This window comes from Danio rerio, chromosome 24 (assembly GCF_049306965.1).
Source record: "Danio rerio strain Tuebingen ecotype United States chromosome 24, GRCz12tu, whole genome shotgun sequence".
Lineage (NCBI taxonomy): Eukaryota > Metazoa > Chordata > Actinopteri > Cypriniformes > Danionidae > Danio > Danio rerio.
The window spans coordinates 24,291,165-24,313,605 of NC_133199.1; the positions used below are offsets into that span (position 1 = coordinate 24,291,165).

General features: G+C 35.1%; 1 protein-coding gene across 8 annotated transcripts in view; it reads right to left on the reverse strand.

The window, feature by feature from the left end:
- Nucleotides 1–22,441, reverse strand: part of vill (villin-like) — a 31,531-nt gene that overhangs the window by 1,099 nt on the left and 7,991 nt on the right. For 2 of the 8 annotated variants that reach the window (XM_009297407.5, XM_068217194.1), the window contains exons 2-19: nucleotides 21,563–21,671; nucleotides 21,368–21,442; nucleotides 20,238–20,431; nucleotides 20,045–20,153; nucleotides 17,303–17,413; nucleotides 15,643–15,848; nucleotides 13,301–13,379; nucleotides 13,097–13,195; nucleotides 12,857–13,010; nucleotides 12,675–12,775; nucleotides 12,464–12,601; nucleotides 10,194–10,352; nucleotides 9,184–9,363; nucleotides 6,990–7,135; nucleotides 5,786–5,930; nucleotides 4,260–4,448; nucleotides 2,005–2,064; nucleotides 1,644–1,868 (exon numbers count right to left, since the gene is read on the reverse strand). In XM_009297407.5, coding sequence (XP_009295682.1) covers nucleotides 1,644–1,868; nucleotides 2,005–2,064; nucleotides 4,260–4,448; nucleotides 5,786–5,930; nucleotides 6,990–7,135; nucleotides 9,184–9,363; nucleotides 10,194–10,352; nucleotides 12,464–12,601; nucleotides 12,675–12,775; nucleotides 12,857–13,010; nucleotides 13,097–13,195; nucleotides 13,301–13,379; nucleotides 15,643–15,848; nucleotides 17,303–17,413; nucleotides 20,045–20,153; nucleotides 20,238–20,431; nucleotides 21,368–21,442; nucleotides 21,563–21,631 — 2,439 coding nt within the window. In that variant the 5' untranslated portion in view covers nucleotides 21,632–21,671. The remainder of the gene's footprint in view (nucleotides 1–1,643; nucleotides 1,869–2,004; nucleotides 2,065–4,259; nucleotides 4,449–5,785; nucleotides 5,931–6,989; nucleotides 7,136–9,183; nucleotides 9,364–10,193; nucleotides 10,353–12,463; nucleotides 12,602–12,674; nucleotides 12,776–12,856; nucleotides 13,011–13,096; nucleotides 13,196–13,300; nucleotides 13,380–15,642; nucleotides 15,849–17,302; nucleotides 17,414–20,044; nucleotides 20,154–20,237; nucleotides 20,432–21,367; nucleotides 21,443–21,562; nucleotides 21,672–22,441) is intronic. The other 6 variants (XM_021470312.3, XM_073940645.1, XM_073940648.1 and 3 more) reach the window with 3 other exon arrangements.

The following is a 22,441-nucleotide window of genomic DNA, read 5'->3' on the forward strand; positions in this document are numbered from 1 at the left end:
AAAGTTTTAGAAAAAAAATTCTGATTTTGAGAAATGAACTCAGAATTCAGAGAAATAGGTCATAATTGCAAAACAGCTCATAAACTTGCCGCTATAAGAAATAAAGTAATTTTGAGAAAACAAATCTCGATTCTGACATATGAACTCACAGTTTTGAGAAAATGTCTAAATTTACATGAGATCACTCATAAACTTGCAGTTACAAGAAATAAAGTTACTACAAATGAAGTCATAATTTTGAGAAAGTAAATTTCGATTGCGAGATGTAAACTTTCAGAATTGCGTACGCTCGTAAACTTGCGGTTATGACAAATAATGACATCATTTTGAGCAAATAAATTCAGATTTTGAGAAAAAAATTTATAATACTAAGAAAAAAAACTGAGAATTGCAAGACCACTCATAAACTTGCAGTTACGAGAAATACAGTCAGAAATTTGAGCAAATAAATCTGGATCTTGAGGCATCTTGAGATATAAACTCAGAATTCTGAGAAAATGGTCAGAATTGCGACAAAGCTTATAACTTGCAGTTACAAGAAATAAAGTCATAATTTTGAGAAAAGAAATCTCGATATTGAGCAATGACCTCAAGAGTTTTTGAGATCACACATAATAAACAAAAAATACAATTATAATTTTGAGAAAATAGATCTTGACTGCGATATATAAACTCAGAATAATAAGATTTGAGAAATTGAGAATTGCCTACAGCTCGGAAACAAAAACATTTTTAGAAAATAAATTCTGATTTTGAGAAATTAACTCAGAATTCAGAGTAAAGGGTCAAAATTGTGAGACAGCTCATAAACTTGCAGCCACAAGAAATAAAGTAAAACATTTAAGTAAACAAATCTTGATTCATATTTACTGACTATACATTCATAAGATTTCATAAGATGAAATCTTGAGTCATAAACTCAGAAACGAAAAGCGAGAAAAGTCAGAATTGTGAGAGAGCTCATAAAGTTACAAGAAATAAAGAAGAGTAAATGAATCTCGATTTTGAGAAATGAACTCAGAATTCTGCATGAAAAAACTGCTCATGAACTTGAGCTACAAGTTACAAGAGAAAAAGTAGCAATTTTAAGAAAATAAATCTCAATTTTGAGATTTAAACTCAGAATTCATGAGGAAAATTTACAAGACATGTGCAGTTAAAAGAAATAAAGTTGTAATTCTAATCAAGAAACTCAGAACTGAGCAAAAATACATTTCAACATTAACATAAAAACTCAGAATTGTGAGATATAATAAAAATGAAACACTAACTGTAAATTCTCAATTGAGTGACAGCCCAGATAATAAATAATAAAGTTGTAATACTAAAAAAGTCAACATTTTTGAGGTAACAACTCCAGATGATGTAAACTCTTTGTAAAGTGTAAGAAATTAAGTCTAAACCAAGATATTTAGAGAAATCACAAGATATTTACTAGTTTACTATACAAACTCTGAATTAATTAAAATAAAAAAAAGTTAATCATAAGATGATGCAATCGCCGTTACACATCCTTTTACATATCTTTTTTTAATCCAGTGGCAGAATATGGCCTTCCATGTGTTGTGATGTCTGACCAAAATGTAGCCAAAATTGTTCAAAACTACCCTAAAACCTAAAGTTTTGTAGGTGCCTAAACCCACCTCTCGTTTTTCAGGATCCAGTCCTTGAGGCAGCTGATTTGGCATTTTAACAAGCTGCTCTGAATTTTGCATCCCAGAAGGCTTTGCTCTGTTTTGAGACCCATCTCCGAACTGTACACTGGACATCCTCTGATTGTGGGAGCGTATACTCCCCGGTCCCCCAGGAGCGCTGTAGTTTCCCACACCTCCTCCTGGCTTCTTATTCAAGTCTGTGTTGTTGAGACTCTAGAGAAAATGAGGTTTAAATCATTTTTAAATCTGTCTATATCAACACAATAAGATCACCAATCTGATCCAGTGAGATTCATTTATTTAATGCATGCAGGAACAAGCATTTGATTGGTATGGTAAATGATTTTACCACAGTGATTTGTGAAACATCACCCAGCTTGCTTTTCATCTCTTCATATGAAAGGCCTCCCTGGAATATACACGTAAAGTCAAACTCAAAAAGTGTGTTGATTTGAAATATTAAATCATGGTCAAATGGTTTAAACTCAACATGAAATTACACATTTAGTTTCATATTATGAGGAATTGTGCTGCTGGATTTTATCCAGTAGGAATAAAGCTCAGTATTGTGCCCATCTACTTTTTCAGCAATGTTCAGCATTTAGTTTGAAAGGAAATTAAGATCTGTTTGTTGTTGTTTGTTGTTGTTGCTGTTGTTGTTGTTGTGCGTTGCTTTCTGCATGCCTCTGATTGGTGGCATTTTGCACAGAATCATGGGCAATGTAGTTTTTCTGCACAAACTATTGTACTTTTAAATGATGAATGCTTAGCATATTAATGTAGTTATTTATGATTTAAGTTAGCAACAATGGCTATATTCATATGAACAAATTCATTTAAAAAGTATGATTTTAATAGAACATTTAAAACAACTATACAAATATATTAAATTTAAAGTTTAAACAGTATAAAATCTTTAAATCTGTTTAGTTCAAATTTCCCTAAAAAAACACATATAAAAAAAAAAGAAATTTAATAAAAAAGATAAAACAAACTATCATATATAATATAATATAATATAATATAATATAATATAATATAATATAATATAATATAATATAATATAACATATAATATAATATAATATAATATAATATAATATAATATAATATAATATAATATAATTTAATATAATATAATATAATATAATATAATATAATATAATATAATATAATATAGCAGTTAAAGTTTTAATGAAAAGTAGTTTCATTCAGGTAAAAATAACAGTATGAATGTAAATACAAAAGACCCACCCCTCTGACAAAGGTCAACAATTTGTACTATACATGAACTAATTTGTCTAATTTTGACTGCTGCGACATCATAAGTTGTAAAAATAACCCATCAAATAAGGCTTTAAAACCAAGCGGAATCCTCTGTTGTCTGTCGCTTACTCCAATAGTTTTGTTCAATGCAAACAATTAACAATTTTTATGAGTTCAACATCCAGCTGTGCTAGAAATCTGGCGTAAGTGAAGTCACCTTTCACTGCTGTATTGTTTTTAAATAGAGAAAACGTTTTACAAGTAACTTTTTTTCTGTATTTTATTCTATATCTATATTCCTGGAACAAAAAATAAAAATAAAAACCAATGAGAAGCACTAAAAGCAGTCCATATTAGAATTCATTTAAATACTATTTTGGCAAATTCTGCTATTGATAAATATTCAAATGTCATTTTATTCAAGACAAAATCGTGAAGATCTACATTAATATTATTGTTATTGTTATTAATATTATTATTATGTTTTAATTTTTTTATTCAAATGGCCAAATTCGGACTGAGGAAATTCTGTCTACTAAAGGCTACAGTTTTTCAATTTAAAACTTTAACAGATTTCCCTTTTTAATGATGTGACAGGATAAATTTGTATTTTAAAAATAGCTTTATTCATTTTTCTTTGCATGTTCTAAATCCTTAGAAAATGTTTTGGTGCAATAAAACATGTGGTTATGATGACCACCCGACAAGCTAATCCAGTTTAAATTAGTGCTTAAAATGTCACAAAATATGCAGTATTTTCTTTCTTCTTTTCGGCTTAGTCCCTTTATTAATCTGGGGTCACCATTCATTCGAATGAACTGCCAACTTATCCAGCATATGTTTCACGCAGCGCATGTCCTTCCAGCTGCAACCCATCTCTGGAAAACATCCACACACACTCATTTACACTCAGCGACCTTCATAATTTAATAGAAAAGGAGGCAAATAACCCCAAAAACTTTCATTTTTTGAGAAAAGAACCACCTCTTTCACCAGGCTGGGTACAGGCCTAAATATGTAAAAACAGAAAAAATAAATAAACAAAAAATATATATGAATATATTTGTTTAAATTTATTTACATGGTAAGTGAAATAAAAAAAAAATGATCATGACAGACCTATTTGGATAAAATATTTAAAGAATGATGCACAATAATGTCAGAAACATGTTGAGAAAGTAAAAAAAAAAAGGTTTAGTTTTGAATTTCATGTTGAGCTTAAGGATATATTTATTAGTAGGTGAGATGATCGTCAGACATGATTTTGATGGAGTTGTTTAGTGTGTTAGTGAATGTGTGTTGTGCTTTACTGCCGCCTGCTGGACGGTTAGAGACTCACGCTCCACTTGTGCGCGTCCCAGGCGTTGAACCAGCCGGTGAAGGTTGGCGGCTCGTAGCCTTGTTTAACAGTGGTGATGGGGGTCCCGGCGTCCCGTCCTGCCGGATGAGTCTTCAGATACTCTACTGCACTGCTGCTGGACTCCTGGATCTCATACTGGTTTGCCGAGTTACCAATCCAGAGAAAAATCTGAGGGAGGAGGAGGAGATGACGTTTAAAAAACTGATTTAAATATGAGCCACAAACGTCCAGTTCTGACAACGAACACCAGCAATATGTTTATCATATATAAAAGATATTTATTAAGAAATTAGACTAGTTTTATTAACAAGCAATTGTGTATTGTAATATACTCAACTGAGAAAGAAAGAGAATAGTACATGTACAAATGTTATTATTAGAATGAAATGTAAGCATTTTCAAACTGGGTTATTATGGTTCTCTTAAACCAAAAACTACATGGGCTGCACGATGGGTGCAGTGGGTGGCACGTTCGCTTCACAACAACGTTTCTGTGTGGAGTTTGCATTTTGCCTGTGTTTGGATTTCCAAAGACATGTGGTACAGGTGAATTACGTAAGCTAAATTGTCCATAGTGTATGAGTGTGTATGGAGGTTTTCCAGTAATGGGATGCAGCTGGAAGAGCATCTGCTGCGTAAAACATATGCTGGATGAGTTGGCAGTTCATTCCACTATGGCTACCCCAGATTTATAAAGGGACTAAGCCAAAAAGAAAATGAATGAATGAATAAAAAATACATCAATAATTTAAAGTAAATGTTGGCATGATTTTTTAAAAATATGTATTTATTAAATTAAGTTATTTTATTTCAGTGCCTTATCAAGAAAATATTTCTTATTTTGATTTTGTTGAACCTAAAATGACTCAAACTAAAATAAAAACTGAAACATAGAGTAAATAAAAGTATACAGACATATTTAAAACAAATAAACAAACAAAAAAACAAACATACAAACAAACATACAGTACATGGACAGACATGCACACTCGAACACACACACGCACAGAAAACAATAAGGAAAAAATAAGAAAAAAAATTGCCAAAACTTTTCCAAAATATTTTTTATGAAAACAGAATAAATAAAACAAGGTATTTAGAAAATAATTACTCTAAGATGCAACTCACGATACAGTAAGCAAATATAATTTTATTTCGTGTGTTTTTCCCCGCCATTGTGACTTTCATTTCACATCTTTTTTTCTCAGGACCGCATCTTTACCTCTCTCAATTACGAGTCAAGAATCCATCTTGAATTTACAGCTATATTTCTTATATCTCTGAGATAACATCTTCTATTCGGAGAGCAAAAGTCATATCACAATTTGTAAGAATAAATCAAAATTTGGTGTCAAACTAACTCAAACTATAATTTTCTCTCTTTTTTTCTTCTGTTTCATAAACAAGTTTCCTCATAAAACCCTGAAATAACCCTGCATAACCCTGAAAGAAACCACCATTTGTCCACAGCCGCATTCAAACAGTGCTAATCTGCTGAAACACACCTCATCCCAGGTGTCGAGCAGCATGACGTCGTCCTCATCCAGGTCATCCTGAGTAAAGTCGGCCACTTCTGTCATGAGGAATCGACCTGTCTGATTGGAGCACTCGAACAGACGGGGCTCATGAAGTGACACCTCTTCCTCCAGTCTAATGGAGACAATGGATATGTTTACATGGACATCAGTGGGCCCACACAAACTGCCTGAACACAATTTCGGCAGATTTTTATTAACCTACGACTGATTGTTTTATTTACTTATTATTACCTGTTACTTACTTATTATTGCATGTAAATTTACTGTAAATAATGCTTTACTTACTTTGAGTTTTGTCTAGATTCTAGTCAGGGGCTTAGGGATTTAGGGTCCCTAAGCAATCCCAGGAATGGGGCCCTCACATCGAAACTCAAAATATTCTCTTTCTCTATAGATATTTTTTCCTCTGTAGATTTTTTATTGTTTTTGTAAATATAAACAGCATGTAAAAATATATTTTAAGTGGAACCTTTATCTTCTTAAAGTAAAATTAAATACAGCAAATTCACAAATAAAAAGCAAGTTCACAAAGTATGTACAGTTAATTAGCCATATTTGTGATTAGATTTTATTATTAGTATTATTATATTAGTATGTGCAGTACGGACGGAACATTCCACTATTTGCCGAAGCCCCCCGATTTTGAATAGAAGAACTTACTTTAAAATCTTAATGGTTATGGAGAGATTTTACAACATATGATAGAAATTTTTTAAAAGAGCTTTATGATTAATATACATAGGCTTCTTGACATAGGGCCCTGAGAGGCTGTTTACCTCACTCATTGGCTTAATCCACCCCTGATTCTTGTCCAAATATCTACAAATTCTTCAATAAACAAGCGTTTTCTAGGCAAGTGAAAAATATGGTCTTGTTTTCAGAAATAAGGAGTCTAAAAATGATCTTATTTCAAACCAAAAACAAGATTATTTTACTCACCTCATTCATATTATTTGCTTGTTTAAAGGAAAAACACTTAATTTTGAGTTGTAATTTCTATATAAAAAAATAATAATTTTTTTACTTGTCTAGAAAATGCATCTTGATTTTACATGTGTTTGTATAATTGGACTGGAAACGAGTCTTTAAATGAGACATTGCATTTTATTGCAATGTGAGAATGATCATCTGTCCTGTGTGAGTTGCTTTTTGTTTGGTTTTAGGATTGTACCTCTTGTCACTGGCGTATGGAGCTTTTCCTCCCAGAGGCACCCAGAAAGCAGCTGGTTCCTGACCCTCCATCACAGTCTGCTTATCCTGACCAGAGAGCAGATCAGCCACAGCTTTTCCCATCTCTCGCTCATCTCCACTGCAGCCCTGTGACACACAAACACACAGGTCTATTATGTGTATACTATACACAGTTCACATATTAATCCAAATCTAACCAATACATGTACAAAGATATTTTGCATCCATAAAACAACAACAGCAGCAACAAATAAAACATTAGTTTAATTAAAAGAGAGATCAGATTAAAATTGAAATTAGATTACATTTTAGTTGGATTTTAAAAGCTGCTTTTCATCATGGGGAAATCCATAGGGGGAAAGACAGCAGCAACAGTTACAGATTTCATTCATAATGTTTTATATACTGTAGGTATTTAAACAAATATAGAACATTAGTTATATATAAACATTAAAAGCATTATTTATATTGTATAAAATGTATTAAATAAGGTGGCACATTAGCTCAGTGGTTAGCACTATCGCCTCACAGCAAGAAGGTCACTGGTTTGAGTCCCGATTGGGCCAGTTGGCATTTCTGTGTGGAGTTTACATGTTCTCCCCATGTTGGTGTGGGTTTCCTTCGGGTGCTCCGGTTTCCCCCACAGTCCAAAGATGTGAGCTGTAGGTGAATTGAATGAACTAAATTGTCCATTGTGTATGAGTGTTTCCCAGTATTGGGTTGTGGCTGGAAGGGCATCTACTGTGTAAAACATACAGTATGCTGGAATAGTTGGCGGTTAATTCCGCTGTGGTGACCCCTGATAAATAAGAGACTAATTCAAAGCAAAATGAATGAATTATTGTATTAAAGGGTCACGAAACACCAAAACACATTTTTTGAGCTGTTGACAGTCGTATATGTGTCCCACACTGCTAAAAACACTATTAGGACACCTATATTTCACTAAAAAGTGTAAATTGGTTGTTTTTGCGTTATTTCAAGCAAATTCGTACTTCCGGTTTGAAACAAATGTTTGAAGCTGCGTCACGGCCATGACATAATAGCGTGTATTCCAGCGTGCAGACTGGACGTCTGTGCCAGAGTGTGTCTTATTACGTGTTACAGTGTGATGCATTAATGGATGATTAAAGCTTGGTTCAAACCAATCAGCGCGCTCTATTGTGCAACTTCATTAATATTCATTACTGTCACAGTGTTTAGACGACAGAGACGCCACGTTGTGTTGGCAAAACAAGCGTGAAGTGTTGCTTTTATAGTCTGCTGCCGTTAAGTTTTGTTTTCATTTTCTCTCTGTGAGAGCGCAGCTGGAGTCACGTGTGGATTAACAGTGTACGCGACGCTCGACAACAATAACTTACGTGTCTAAGGAGGATTATTGTTTACCTGAGAGTTGTTCTCATCTGCAAACGCTGAGATCCGGATTCGCTTTAGTCTCCTCTTAATAAAGACGCGGCTCTAGTTGCTGGTGATTGTCCTGTCTCTACAGATTTGGTAAGTGAGCGACCAGTGCTCACACTCGGCTTTCTGACACTACCTGCTGTGTGCATCTAAGTTTCCGGGAAATGCGGAGGGTTTTTTTCTCTAACTCGCCGTGCGGTATTAAACATTGCATGAAAATAACATGCTTAGAGCAGTTCCTCGAATCAAATATCTCGTTTGTCGCGAGGGAAATGAATGAATTCGCTGAATGAAAGAGCAAAACTGCAGTTAAAGTCCACCATTTAATAATTTGGCAAATAATTCGACTACAGATGTCCATGCAGGTTAAACACCATCACTTTCTCCTGTGTGTGTGTTTGTATTTTGACTCTGAAACTTGCGCGTGCCCAAATAGACACTCCCACACCATCCCACTTTAGTTCCTCCGACACTCCCCCCTAAACAGAGCTGGACACGCCCACTTTTCTGACTTTTTCCAAAGTAGAGGTGTGAAAACACCCAGCTGAAACGAGGGGGTTTCATGGCCCTTTAAATAACCATAATTATGTATTAATTGTGATTATTAATTTTTAATAAATTTTTTTAACCATATAAATGCTATACTTTTCTTGTTTTAAGTTTACACACTTTATTATTATTAGTACTTATCTATTCATTCATTTATTTAAAACTAGTTGTTATAGATTGATTTGATTTTATATTAATAGTGTATAGTGCAGTTTCAGACTTGCCTTGCCGTACCACAGGAAAACAGTCTGATATGTTTTGAGCAGAAAGACGTCATTGGTGTTGAGAGAAGAGGCTCGGGCGGGAACCTCTGTGGCCTTTGTGTTCAGCTCATGTGTTCCTCTGACCTGGAAGAGTCTGGCAGCAGGATCAGGGTTCACAACACCCGACCGGCCTGTGCCACCCTGATAAAACATCAATAAAACAGCATCAGCACTGACAAAGACAAACAAGTGTTTCCTACTTCATTCCCACATTCAAAATAATTTTCAGTTGCTTACAGTATATACTGTATATATATACAGTATATACTGTAAGCAACTGACAATTATCTGTGGAAGAATTTGATGATGTCTATGGAATTATCTGTTGCATACTTGAATTATTAAATAATCACATTAAGTAAATTTTACATACATAGTCAAGACTGAAATTATTCATATACCCCTAGGAAATTCTGACTTAAAGTAAATGAAGAAATATTTTTACTTAAATATTTTTTTTACAATGATTGTACATTGTGTTAATATCTTTTGGGAGAATCCTGTGTCAGTTACAGTCAAGAAAAAAAAATGCTTGTTGAGTAAAAATAACTTTAAGTCAGAATTTGCCAGGGGTATGACTAATTTTGGGCTTGACTGTATATATTTAAACTACTGAAAACTATTTAAACTATTTAAACTTAATGAACTATTATTGTTCATTTATTTGCCAGGAAAACACTTCTCATTTTTTAAATTTAGTTTAAGGCTTAAATTTAGCTTATTTATAAATCTATTTTAGTTAATCAATCAAAATATGTTAACATTACGGTTACCCATTGGTACTAATATAACATTAAAATGTGTTTAAAGCATGAGTGACATACTTTAATAGTCATATGGTGCATATTTTCTAAAAGGTCAGAATGAAATCATATATTAAAAATCTGAGAAATTAAGCAAGAAGCTAAGGAAGTAAAACAAGTGTCCCAGAGATGGCGAAGAATTCTGATGAATGAAGAGGTGATGATCACCTCGAAGATGATGAGTCGGCCTTTAAAGATGGCCATGAAGTGTCTGGGTTCTTTTCCCATGACCACTCGGACCTGTGTTGGGGCTCCATTGTATTTGTTATCCAAATTGACTGCCTGATAAGCGGATGCCGTCACCTCATCCTGTGTGGCGTGACGACCCTACAGAACACAAGCTTCATGTTATATAGACTAGACATCTCCAATGTGTTCATCCAGATTAAAAGACAGTATAAATGTAGCATTTTACCAAACAACTCAAAAATAAACAAGCTCAAAACATTTTACACCTTGTTTTTCATCCATATTTAGGAATTTCCATATATGATCATATGTATTGACAAATAAGCGTATACCAGATGTAAACAAAATAGAAAGGTCTGAAGTTGAGCAGCTTGAAACATTTAGACTGTGTTTACATGTATTTAATGTTGTTTAGTTGTAATTGGACGGTTAAAAAAATGCATCTTAATACCAGGTGTAATCATGGCCAACGAGGTCAAAAATCTACAAGCATTAAACTTTTTGTTGTTGTTGTTGTTGCTTGTTCAAACTACTTATTTAAAATGAGCTGAAACACAATTCTTAAAATTTCCTTGGGACAAATCAACTCTTTTATGTTCAATCCCCATAAATTTGTAAAATCTAATAAGATTTAACTTAACTTAATTCAGTCATGCTGTCCCGACACATTGCTGGTTTTAGAAGAAATGCCAACTGACCCAGGCTCGAAACAGCGACCACCTACTGCACCACCGCGTCGCCCACATTTTTTACAGGAAGCTTAAAGGTTTTTCTAACCCCATTCACACCTGTAATTGGTTTTGTTTACATGTGATTGGATTTTTAAAAAATCCTAATACCAGGTTTAAACAGGGCGGAAAAAGTATAAAGTAGACAATCTTAAAATGTTTCAAACACCTCTACACTTAATAAAAGCACTTTTGCTGCTTGTTTAAACTATTTTTTTTTTAAATGAGCAGAAACAACACACTTTTAACTATGTTTTTTGGACAACATTATTGTTTTATAACCTTATTGTTATCCACTTAAATTGGTAAAACTTCTTAAATTAATTTAATTGATTTGTGTTGCGAAAACATGGAGTTGTGAGGAACCCAACATTTTTTACAGTGTAAGTTTTGCACAGTTCTTTCATGTTGTCCCAACACAAATTGATTAAGTTAACAAATTTAAGTGGTTTGAACATAAAAAAAATTTATCACAAAAAAATCTTTTTTTTTTATAACAAAAAGAATTGTTGTTTTAAATCATTTTTTATAAGCATGAACAAAATCATTTTTGAGTTTACACTGTAAAAATGCAGGGTTCCACACAATTCATTCATGTTATCCCAACACAAATCGATTAAGTTAACTTAACACGTTTAACAAATGTATTAGAACTGAACATAAAAAATTAAGTAGTCCCAATGAAATCTCATGAATTGTGTGGTTTCAGCTCATTTTAATAAAGTAGTTTGAACAGGTAAAAAAAACAACAACAACAACAACAAAAAAAAACATTGAGTGTGAAACCTGTAGTTGGACTAATGAAAACATTGATACAAGGTGTGAACAGGTCTAATCTTGTCAAAAGTGAACAAGCTCAAAAGATTTCAGACTACATTTACACCTGTATTTATCAGCGTCCACTTGTGATCGAACTGACAAAAATGCATCTTAATAAAAGTGTAAAACAGGGCAGTAATATTCTGGAATGGAGACTGTTGAGAAATTTCAGATACCTTTTATACTTATATTTAGCGTTAACCACTTGTAATAGCATTAAATGGATGATTCACCTAAAAAGGAAAGTTCTGTCATTATTTACTCACTCTTTACTCGTTTCAAAACTTTATAAGTTTCTTTTTTCAGTTAAATGGACAACTTCTGTTGAAGAAGGCTGAAAACCTGTAACAATTGACTTGTATAGAATTAGTTTTTCTTATTACTGTATATATGCCAAAAGTGACAGGTTTCCTGATTTCTTTAAACATTTTTCTTTAACAGAATAAATCAATTCATAGGTTTAGAACCCCTTGAAGGTAGGTAAATAGTGAGAGTTGTTTAAGCACATTTTTATTTTTGGGTAAACAATCCCTTTGATAAAAAAATATGAAAAAGAAAAGGAAAACAGGACATAGGAGGTAGACTCTATTTACACCTGTATTTGCTGTAGCATGATACAATTATAATCCTATTGATAAGAAAAGGGCATTTGTTTAGTATATGTGTATGTTCTTTCCGCACAATGCATGTTTTGTTCTTCACCTGCCAGATGTAGAGGATATACTGAGGTTTGTTGGCTCTGTTGTAGGTGTACAAAACTAGATAACAGTCTCCTCCATAAAACTGTCCATAAGTGCTTCGATCCACTTCCTTGAGTTCAAGATTCTCGATCCGCCAAACCTGAATACAAAGCAGTGGTGATGTTCAATATCAGTGCGACAGGAATCCCAAATGTATTAATATTTTATCATACCTGAACTTGTCCTGAGGCATCGTCTACCATCCGCTCCTGAGCAGCCAGTTTCGGCTGTGCGTGAAGCTCCATGACGTCAAACTTCACCTGATCCACTTTAGCTGAATGACAGATGAATATACAGTCACCACACTGACCCACTACTGAAACATAATGAGAAATAACACTGAATGACCAATCACCTATCTTTCCTACTGAGTGTGTCTTTCCCAGGCCTTGAGTTTGACCTTTTTCAGTCCAAGACTTGAAGAGCTGTTTAAACATAGCAGATTCTCCTCCTTCACTCATGACCTCCACTTTAGTGCTGGCCGGGTAGTTCTTTGCTTTTATAAATCCCTGTGTCGATGAACATTTGTGCACCAATTGTGAAAGATTTTGGCCATTTTGGAGAATAATAATAATTCACAAACTTTTGTACTTACAACTGCCCGGCCCATCGCCGAGCGCCTCTCTTCATTTGAAGCTCCTTTTCCCTTCCAGACCATTATCGAGGTGCCACCTTGATCTAAAATATAGCAATCCTGCAAACAAGACATACATCAAACCATTCATCCACTTTCAGTTGTGTAATTATATAATGGTAATGTGAAGCATTAGGTATTGAGATTTGAATTTTGATGTCTCACAGAGGAGCACAGCAGATCCTGGGTGAGTGGACTGACAGCCACTTCCTGTACCAACAGCTGACCACTGGCGTCTGACACCCTGTGAAAAAACCCAAGCAAATTAAAGTTATTTTGTTTAATGTTAGCACTAAATTATCAAGTAATTATCAGCAGTTGTTATCAACAACAAGGATGTTGCTAATGCTTCAATGCTAGCTATTTACACAATCAATCATTGAGCTGGATGAGAAGAGCCCTGTTTGATTGACTAGGAAATGGAAATAGCAAGTGAAATGGAAGAGATTCATTGCTTCTGGTCCCATCCAGCACTACCTGTTCTTCATTTGTTCTTCACCTGTTCTTGAGTTGTTTGTTTCCTCATGCAGCACATGCTCTGTGTTTTAGGTTCATACCCAGTTTTTTCACTCTTGTTGGCTCTTCTATTGGCTCTGCCATGGGGCTTCCATTCTCTAGCTTTGTCATAGTGTACTGATTCTCTGTTTCTGCCTCATCTTTCGGTAACCTCAATTCAACCTCAGCTCATCAACCAACTGACACTGTCCAGCCTCCTCATCCCATCAGTTCCACTAGGGGGCAACATCCTTCCAGCTCCATCTTGGCCAGTCACAGCTGTACCTTTGCCATGAACTTCTGGACTTTTGACAGTACTTCATTCCTCCACCTCCAGCATGCTCCTCCTTACCTCCACCTCTATCCTCACTCACACCATCATCAACTCTACAGCAGCTGCTTGTCGTATCTCAGTCTTGATCTTTTGGTCCTTCTGTGGCACCTCATTTCTCAGCCCATCAGGAACCTCTGTCTGTTATATCACGTCTGTCAGCTGGCCTTAAAATTCTATCATGGATCATCCCACCACAAGCTCCTTCAGAATTCCTTCCTCAGTTCATTCATGGCATACCATCTGTTTCCCTCAACCCCTATTCTGCCATCGGAACCTTCACCATCAACCCCACAATTTATCAGTTACAGCTTGAAGTCAGGTCTTCCCAGATGTCAGCTTAGCTTTGGTTTAAGGATTTTGTTTTCTTTGCTCCATATTCAAGTTTGTTCCTTATTTGTAATGGCAATTCATTATATAATTATTCATAATAATTCATTACATTTATATAATGCTTTTCTGGGCACTCAAAGGGTGGGACTGTGATGTGATGAAGCCAATTTGATGGTATGGTGATAGTTAGGAGGCCATGATGGACAGAGGCAAGTGTGCAAGTTTGGCAAGGATGCCAGGAACACAATGCTGCTTTGTTTGAAAGAAATCCTTGTATTTTAAATGACAACAGAGAGTCAGGACTATGGTTTAATATCTCATCTGAAGGACAACTCTCACCGAGAGTACAGTGTCCCTGTTGATATATCGTGGCACTATAATCTAAGCAACATAGGCTCATCCTGAAAATGTAGCCCTGTAGACGTTTCTGGAAATTGCAAATTATGTTTGTTTGTTCATTTGTATACTTTATTTTTCCTCAAGGGGAAATTTTCTTTGGACTCACAGAGCACTTTAGCAAGTTCAGACACAATAACAATTAAAAATAAGCAAACAAGCAAAAGAGATAAGTATGAGATAAGAGATAATATGAAGCCAGAATTACATATGGCTGCATTTCTTCTTTAAAACCAATGACATGGGGCAGTATGACACTGTTCCTTTTCGCGCTTACCAGCTGAGGCTTTCTCGCTGTTACAAGTTTGTTCTGTAGATTACCATGTACGTCGGGGGACTTGAGCCGGTTCAATCGTTGCTTTTAATAACACTATTGCTTGGGTTTAGGGAAGGAGGAGGGTGGTTTAATCAATCGGTCAGTCAGTCAGTCATTCAGTCAGTCAACAACGACCTCTGGTGGATTTACATGGAACAGCAGCGGCGAATGGCACTCGCGAGAGAAATTTGAGATCTCAAAAAGCATACACAAGTGGATTCGCGAAAACAAAAACTGCAAAAAATACGTAGCTCCTGGGACGCATTTGGTGCTCTCCAGAAATGTATATAGAGGTATGGTTCTAGAATGAGCCTGGGTTGAATCTAAGGCCTCATCTGACTTTCACATGTGTTCTACAATTCATGTACTTACCAGGTACAACTCTGTTTAACTTCAGTGGGAGCTGCAGAGAACTAGCTGCTAGCCGATTAACACCTGTTTGTATCTGTCTGTCCTTGTTTAGTCCCTTTTTGAGACCAGCTCAAGGTCTGGGACTGTTTGTACGATACAATTTTTTTGTTGTTTAGTGTTTAAACCCTTCAGGAAGGCTGTTTTGCTTTTTTTAAGTTTGTGTTTTTCTGCATTTTTATATGACATAAACTTTACAGTTAGAAAGACTGATGAAAGTGTTCATACTGGTAGAGTTTGACATTGGAGATCTGGTTTTGGCCTGGTTTGTCATCAGGTATTGCCTCTTTCATTTGACCAATCCTCTGACCCAAAACCGAGACCATGACCTTCATTAGCTCAGGAGAAGCTTCCTCCTGTGCACCCTCAATCACGCCAATCTGAGCCCGTCCTCCTCTCTCTCGGTCCCTGATGTCCTGAGCCAACATAACAGCCTACAAAACACAAAAATAAACCCAACAGAAATCAAGGCATCTGTCATTGTAGTATATCCAGTCCTGTGTAATCCTCTATTAGCTTTAATGGTATAGTTCACAAAAATTGGTTACTTACCTTTATGTCATTCTAAACCAGTAAGACCTTTTTTCGTCTTCAGAATACAAATTAAGATATTTTAGATGGAATCCTAGAGCTCTCTGACCCTCCATAGACAACAAGGTTCTTGAAACTTTCAAAGCCCAGAAAAGAAAATTATCAAAACAGTCCATGTGTCTTCAGTGTTTCAGTGGAAATGTTATGAAGCTCTGAGAATACGGCTATATGTCAGCAACGTAAAATGCATTAAAGTTAAAGTTAAAGACTATAAAATACACAAGACATGTCACTCATATTATTTTGAATGGGGAAAAGTGTAATAATATGACGAATGAAGCCCCGCCCACTAGTACAGGAGCCAATCATCGATCGTTATAGATTGATACTTCTTCGGGGGAAAAGCTCGGACCAGATGTGTGCTTTTATGACAGTTAGGTGGTCAAAAAGCGCACTGGAATCTCAGTGAATACTTGCTACACAGACATTAAAAATATATCCAAATAAAGCTTGACATCTGTGCTTTTAAATGAACCATCTACACTTGAAAACAAACATTTTTGGTTTTCTAATCTGTATGAAACGAACGTGAGGGACAGTCTGTCTAGTCCAGCGCACATCACATCACAGCAATTACTCAAACGCCCACAAACTTGTAAACTAAGAGTCGCTTTTATTCCTGGAGGAGATTCACCATTAAGAACAAGTTGGAAATTACTTAAGAAGGCCAGTGCAATCAGACAATTATAATACAGAGAGAATGATAATATGTAAAATGAGGTTGGTGTCAGGATCTCCTTCTTTTTGAGTACGCATGTGCATTAAGCTCGAGCAACCTGAAAATATGCTGGTTTTGTTTGATTTGGATGTTTAGAAATAAAACTTACAAGACAGTTATTGATTCATTTTATTGGTGGTTCCAAATAAGTAATGTAATAGTAAACTTGTCAAAAAGTTTTGGAGAATTTGATGTTTCCCCATTCAGACAGAATGCCCGAGTAAGAGGCATTTTAAAGATGGCTGCCGAAAAAAATGACCTGCCTTAAAGGGACTTTGATACAGTACACAATGCTCTCTTAAACATTTTACTTGAATTGATGATGATGAGAAAAAAACTGGTAAAAAAGTTGATATTTTGATTACACAAAGTATTTTTATGACTTCATCAAATTAAGATTGAATCACTGATGGCACATGGACTGGTATTGTTGGTACATTTCTGAGCTTTCAGAACCCTGCAGTCTATGGAGGGTCAAAGAACTCTTTGTGCCTCACAGGTCTCACGGTTTGGAACATTATAAGATTGAGTAATTAATGACAGAAGTTTCGTATTTAAGTTAACGATTTCTATAATTACCTTTAACTTCTCTTGTCTGTTGCTTTGAGGACCATTCCATTGTATTATAGCTTTTCCCAAGTCTAGCAGGAAAACGTCCCCTAGATTAAAACTGTTCCAGGACACCTCCACCTGCAGAAAGAAATCAGAAACTCCTGAAATAATCCTGTTGTGTCCTTAATAATTTGTGGCATATATAATATATTTAACAATGTGTTTCTTTCTAAAATGTGCAAGGGAAAAGACTGGAGTAAGAGAGATATGTCAGAAGAAACAAGGATAGTCCGCAGTGATCCAAAAAAAAGATTCTTGACCTTTTGATTCAATAATTTACAGTCTGACAGCTTCATCTACTGATCCTTTTAAATCTGAGCATTTGCCCGCAATAGAAATATCTGTACTCACAAAGTGAACTAAACTGCGACCAGGATAATGAGCTATGACACCCTTTATAAATCAAGTTAGGCATAAATTATTGTTTTGTCATTTAAAACAAGGGTGAAATAAATTAGCCTGTCATTTTTCTACAATAAACATGTTAAAAGATTATTTTACATTTGCAATATTATACCTTTCCCACATCAAACTATAGTTGCTTTTATCACACATCTCAGATCCTGGTTGAAACTGAATGTTAGCTTGGCTCTTGTGAATCAATGTTTGTTTATTTACTTAGTGTGTCCAAATTACCATACTGAGGAGAAAGTGTGACTCATTAATATTAATAGAGTGGGCAAATAAACATTCTACTATGAGGAAGGTGTGGCTTGATAGATAGATGATAGATAGATGATAGATAGATAGATAGATAGATAGATAGATAGATAGATAGATAGATAGATAGATAGATAGATAGATAGATAGATAGATAGATAGATAGATAGATAGATAGATAGATAGATAGATAGATAGATAGATAGATAGATAGATAGATAGATAGATAGATAGATAGATAGATAGATAGATAGATATGCAGCACCAGATAGTATTAGATGTATTAGAATTCTACTACAAGAAAGGTGTGGCTTATGAATGCTAATTACTGTATGGTGGGCCAGTAGTGCATCTTATACGTAAATATAACTTAGGATAGATAAAATACAAATAGAAAAACATTCTATTACAACCCCCAATCAGAAAAAGTTGGGACAGTATGTAAAACGCAAATAAAAAAGAAAGAAGGGATTTCCAAATTTACGTTGACTTTTATTTCATTGCAGACCATATAAACACAAAATATTTCATGTTTTGTGTGGTCAACTTAATTTCATTTGTAAATATACATGCTTTCCTGTCATTCAGCGCAGCAACACAATCCAAAAAAGTTTGAAATAACAGAAGCAACTCAAGACTATTAATCAGGTAAATTGTTTAAATAATGACATGATTTGAAACAAGTGATGTCTGGAGGTGATTGTAATTATGATTTGATACAAAAGCAGAATCCAAGAAAGGTCTAGGCCTTTCAAGGAGAAAAAATGACCCAAGAATCGCCAGTTTGACAAGAATATGTGAGAAAATAATTTAAATGTTTAAAAACAATGTTCCTCAAATAAAGATAGGAAGAAATTTGGATATTTTGCTTTCAACAGTGCATAACATCATTAAAAGGTTCAAGGAATCTGGAGGAGTTTTAGTGTGTAAAGTACAAGGATGCAAGCCTAAGCTAAACTATTGTGATCTCCGATCCCTCAGACGGCACTGCATCAAGAATCCTTATTCTTCTATAAGCGATATCACCACATGGGCTCAGGACTACTCTGGCAAATCTTTGTAAAGTACCACAATACGTAGTTACATCTGCAAATATGGCAGTTAAAACTGCACTGTGCCAAAGTGAAACCCTATGTTAACAGTGTCCAGAAGCGCCATCGACTTTTCTGAGCTCTAAGGCATCTAGGATGGACCATCACACAGTGGAAATGTGTATATTGTCAGATGAATCAGTATTTCAGGTATTTTTTGGGAGAAATGGGAGTCGTGGACATCATCAAGAAGTTCAAAAATCAACAACTCTTATGGGATGGGGTTGTGTCAGTACCCTTGGCAAAGGTAACTAGCACTTCTGTGATGGCACCATTAATGCTGAAAGCATCTTTTCCAGCGACACTCACACATATTTCAACAAGACAATGCAAAACCACATTCTGCACCCATTACAAGGTCCTGGCTCCAGAGGGAGAGGATACAGGTACAGTACTTGACTGGCCTGCCTGCAGTCCTGACCTGTTTCCAACAGAGAATGTGTGCCACATTTCTGAGAACAAAATGCGACAAGGAAGACTCCATACTGTTGCCCAACTTAAGACTTGTTTGCAGAATGAATGAGATAAATTCACACCCTAAAACTTAATCACTTGGTGTCTTCAGTTCCTAAAAACATATATTAAGTGTTGTGAAAAGGAATAGGAACATTACAGAGTGGTAAATGCTTTAATGTTCCAACCTCTTTTAAAATGTGTTGCAAGAACCAAAATTGGAATATGTGTTTATTTTGAAATAAACAAACATTTTTAATTTGTTGTATTGCCTGCATGAAATACAAGTAAAAATAAATTTAAAACTCACTTCTTTCTTTTTTTTATTTCTGTTTTTCCTACTTTTTTTGGATTTGGGGTTGTACTGTATAAGTGCCAATAAATAGTTAATATTTGAATAGCAAGCAGGTAATACGTCAGTCAATGGTGTGAATTTTAACTTGACCTAAAGGGTTACCAAAATAATACTGTTTTGCATTTGGAGGTGTCTGTTGCAGTAATTCACCTCTCTGCCAGTCACATGTTTGGTTCCTTTGACGTGAAGCAGGCGCTGAATATTGTACACGTTGGTCTCCACATGAGTGAATCCTGATGCTACTCCACCTTTTTTATAACTACAGGAACAAGTGCAAATATTTAAACCACTATAGAGTAAGAAGCCCCTGAAAAGCAAGTCAGAAAGTCTTTGTTTCACTCACATGAGGCCATTCTTGAAGTAGCTTTTGAATTTCACAGATTCATGGCCCTGGACCTCACGGTATTGAACAGGACTGCCGCCGAAATTCTCGTCCAGCTGGGTCACATAGATGGCTGCTGCTCCCTGCTCATCCTGAGAGGAACTGTTACCTATCCAGTAATGGATGTCAATGGATTGTGCAGGGTTGTTGCTCACCTGAGTGACACATGGAAAAATGCATGAGGACAAACATACTGTAAATATAAAAAAGTACATTTAAAAAAATATATATTTATTTGAAATAATGAAATAAAATAAAGAAGTTATTATTATTATATTTAATCACAAAATTGTCAAAAATACAGTCAAATGTTCAAGACATGAAATAAAAGTTATACTGTGATGGAAAATAAACTTTAAATTGCAAGATTTAAATCAAAATTTTAAGAAACAGTCACAATTGAATGAACTCACAACCTTTATCACAACAGTGTGATAACTCCTAAGATCCTCGAGCCCGGGGCTCCCTACTGTTTACAGGGCGAGAGGGGAGTTTGAGCTCAGGTAGGTCTCGAGAACTCCCCTGCTCATTTATGGGTAATGACAAATTAGAGATTGCTATGGAGAGATATACTACTGATTAAGAGCTAATCTATGGTGCCAATTTGCTTTGGTCAATTCATGTTTCATGTCCTTGGACTGTGGAAGGAAACTGTAGAACCTGCGGGGATCCCACGCGAGCATGGGGAGAACATGTTTATCTCCTCACAGAAACGTTGACTGGCCTGGTAATGACTTGAACCAGTGACATTCTTGCTGTGAGGCAACAATGCTAACCGCTGGGCCGGCGTGCTGCCTGATCAAGGAAAATATGGAGGAGTAGGGGTGGAAGGGGGGATTCTTCAAGACGAGGATAACTAAGGTAAGAAACACAGTTTTTTTGTAGTGAGTTAGGAATCATTTGATTGGTACATCACGTGTTAGGTAATGCAGGACCAGCCGTGGTCAATCATAAGCATGTGATCTTCTCAAAATTAGTTTATAAATAAACTTCATAAAATATTGCTAAATGAAGATGTTCAAAAGCATCGTCTTTTCCAAAAGCACTTTTAAAAATAAGTTGTGAATTAAACTGAATTGCAGATGACTTACATTAAGTATGATGTAGCAATCGCCCTCAAAAAAATTCCCAAATGCTTGCTCTGGAACAGCGACCATCTGCATTTTCTAAAAACAGAATAATACATAATGCTAGGGATAACTTGTTTTCTTGTGTTTTGTTTCAAAGCTTAATGAAATCTGACAAATAAAAGAGCATGGAAATAAGCAGCAACAGTGATGTCTTACATTGATGGTCCAGATCTGCAGGCCAGGCTTTCGCTGGATGTTCTTAAACAAATCGTGGGCTTCAGTCATTCTGCTGAACTCTGAGAAGAAATCTCAATGCTTGAATTATCTGATTCAAAACACATAACCAAAAAATTATTCTTCATGACCGATAATAACAATAGGTATATTACACAATATTCTTACATTTATGTAATATGTATATTTATATAATATTTAAATACATGCCAGCCAAAAGTGTCATTTATTATGAAACATTTTGAAAGTAAATTTCATCCTTCCACTAGTGAAAGTCCACCATTTTTTCTTCTCAATGTTGGGAAGTCAATAGTGACCATAAACTATTCAGATCCTTTAAAATATCTACTTTTGTGTTTTCACTATAGTCTACTCATGTAACGATTCACTGATTTAAATGATCTATTTCAGAACGAGTCTCTCTCTAGCTAACAAGCCACTAATTCAATTCACCCAGTACGTGTGAGTCACTAGTAAATGATTCACTGAATTTTCACATTAGTTCAAAATGAATCAAAAAATGGGGGATCTGCTCAGCTTGAGTGACCGTGTCTAATGGCACTGAGTATAAGCTATTATTTTTAAATTACAGAATTTGATTTTAATACATGTAAATCCGAACTAGATCACAATGCTCAGTTTATCAAGTAAATCCACTGATGACATTCAAGCTGATAAAGTCAGGACATGTTCATATTTATGGACTGTGTACAAACAGGGTAGGTTTTATGTACACTAAAAAAATGACTCATGATGAAGTTTATCATTAACTGTAACCATTTGATTTTAGTTAATTTGTCAGATTTATTTAAATGTATGTTGTCAGAATCCTTAAAATCAATCTAAATCTGCTAAAATTGA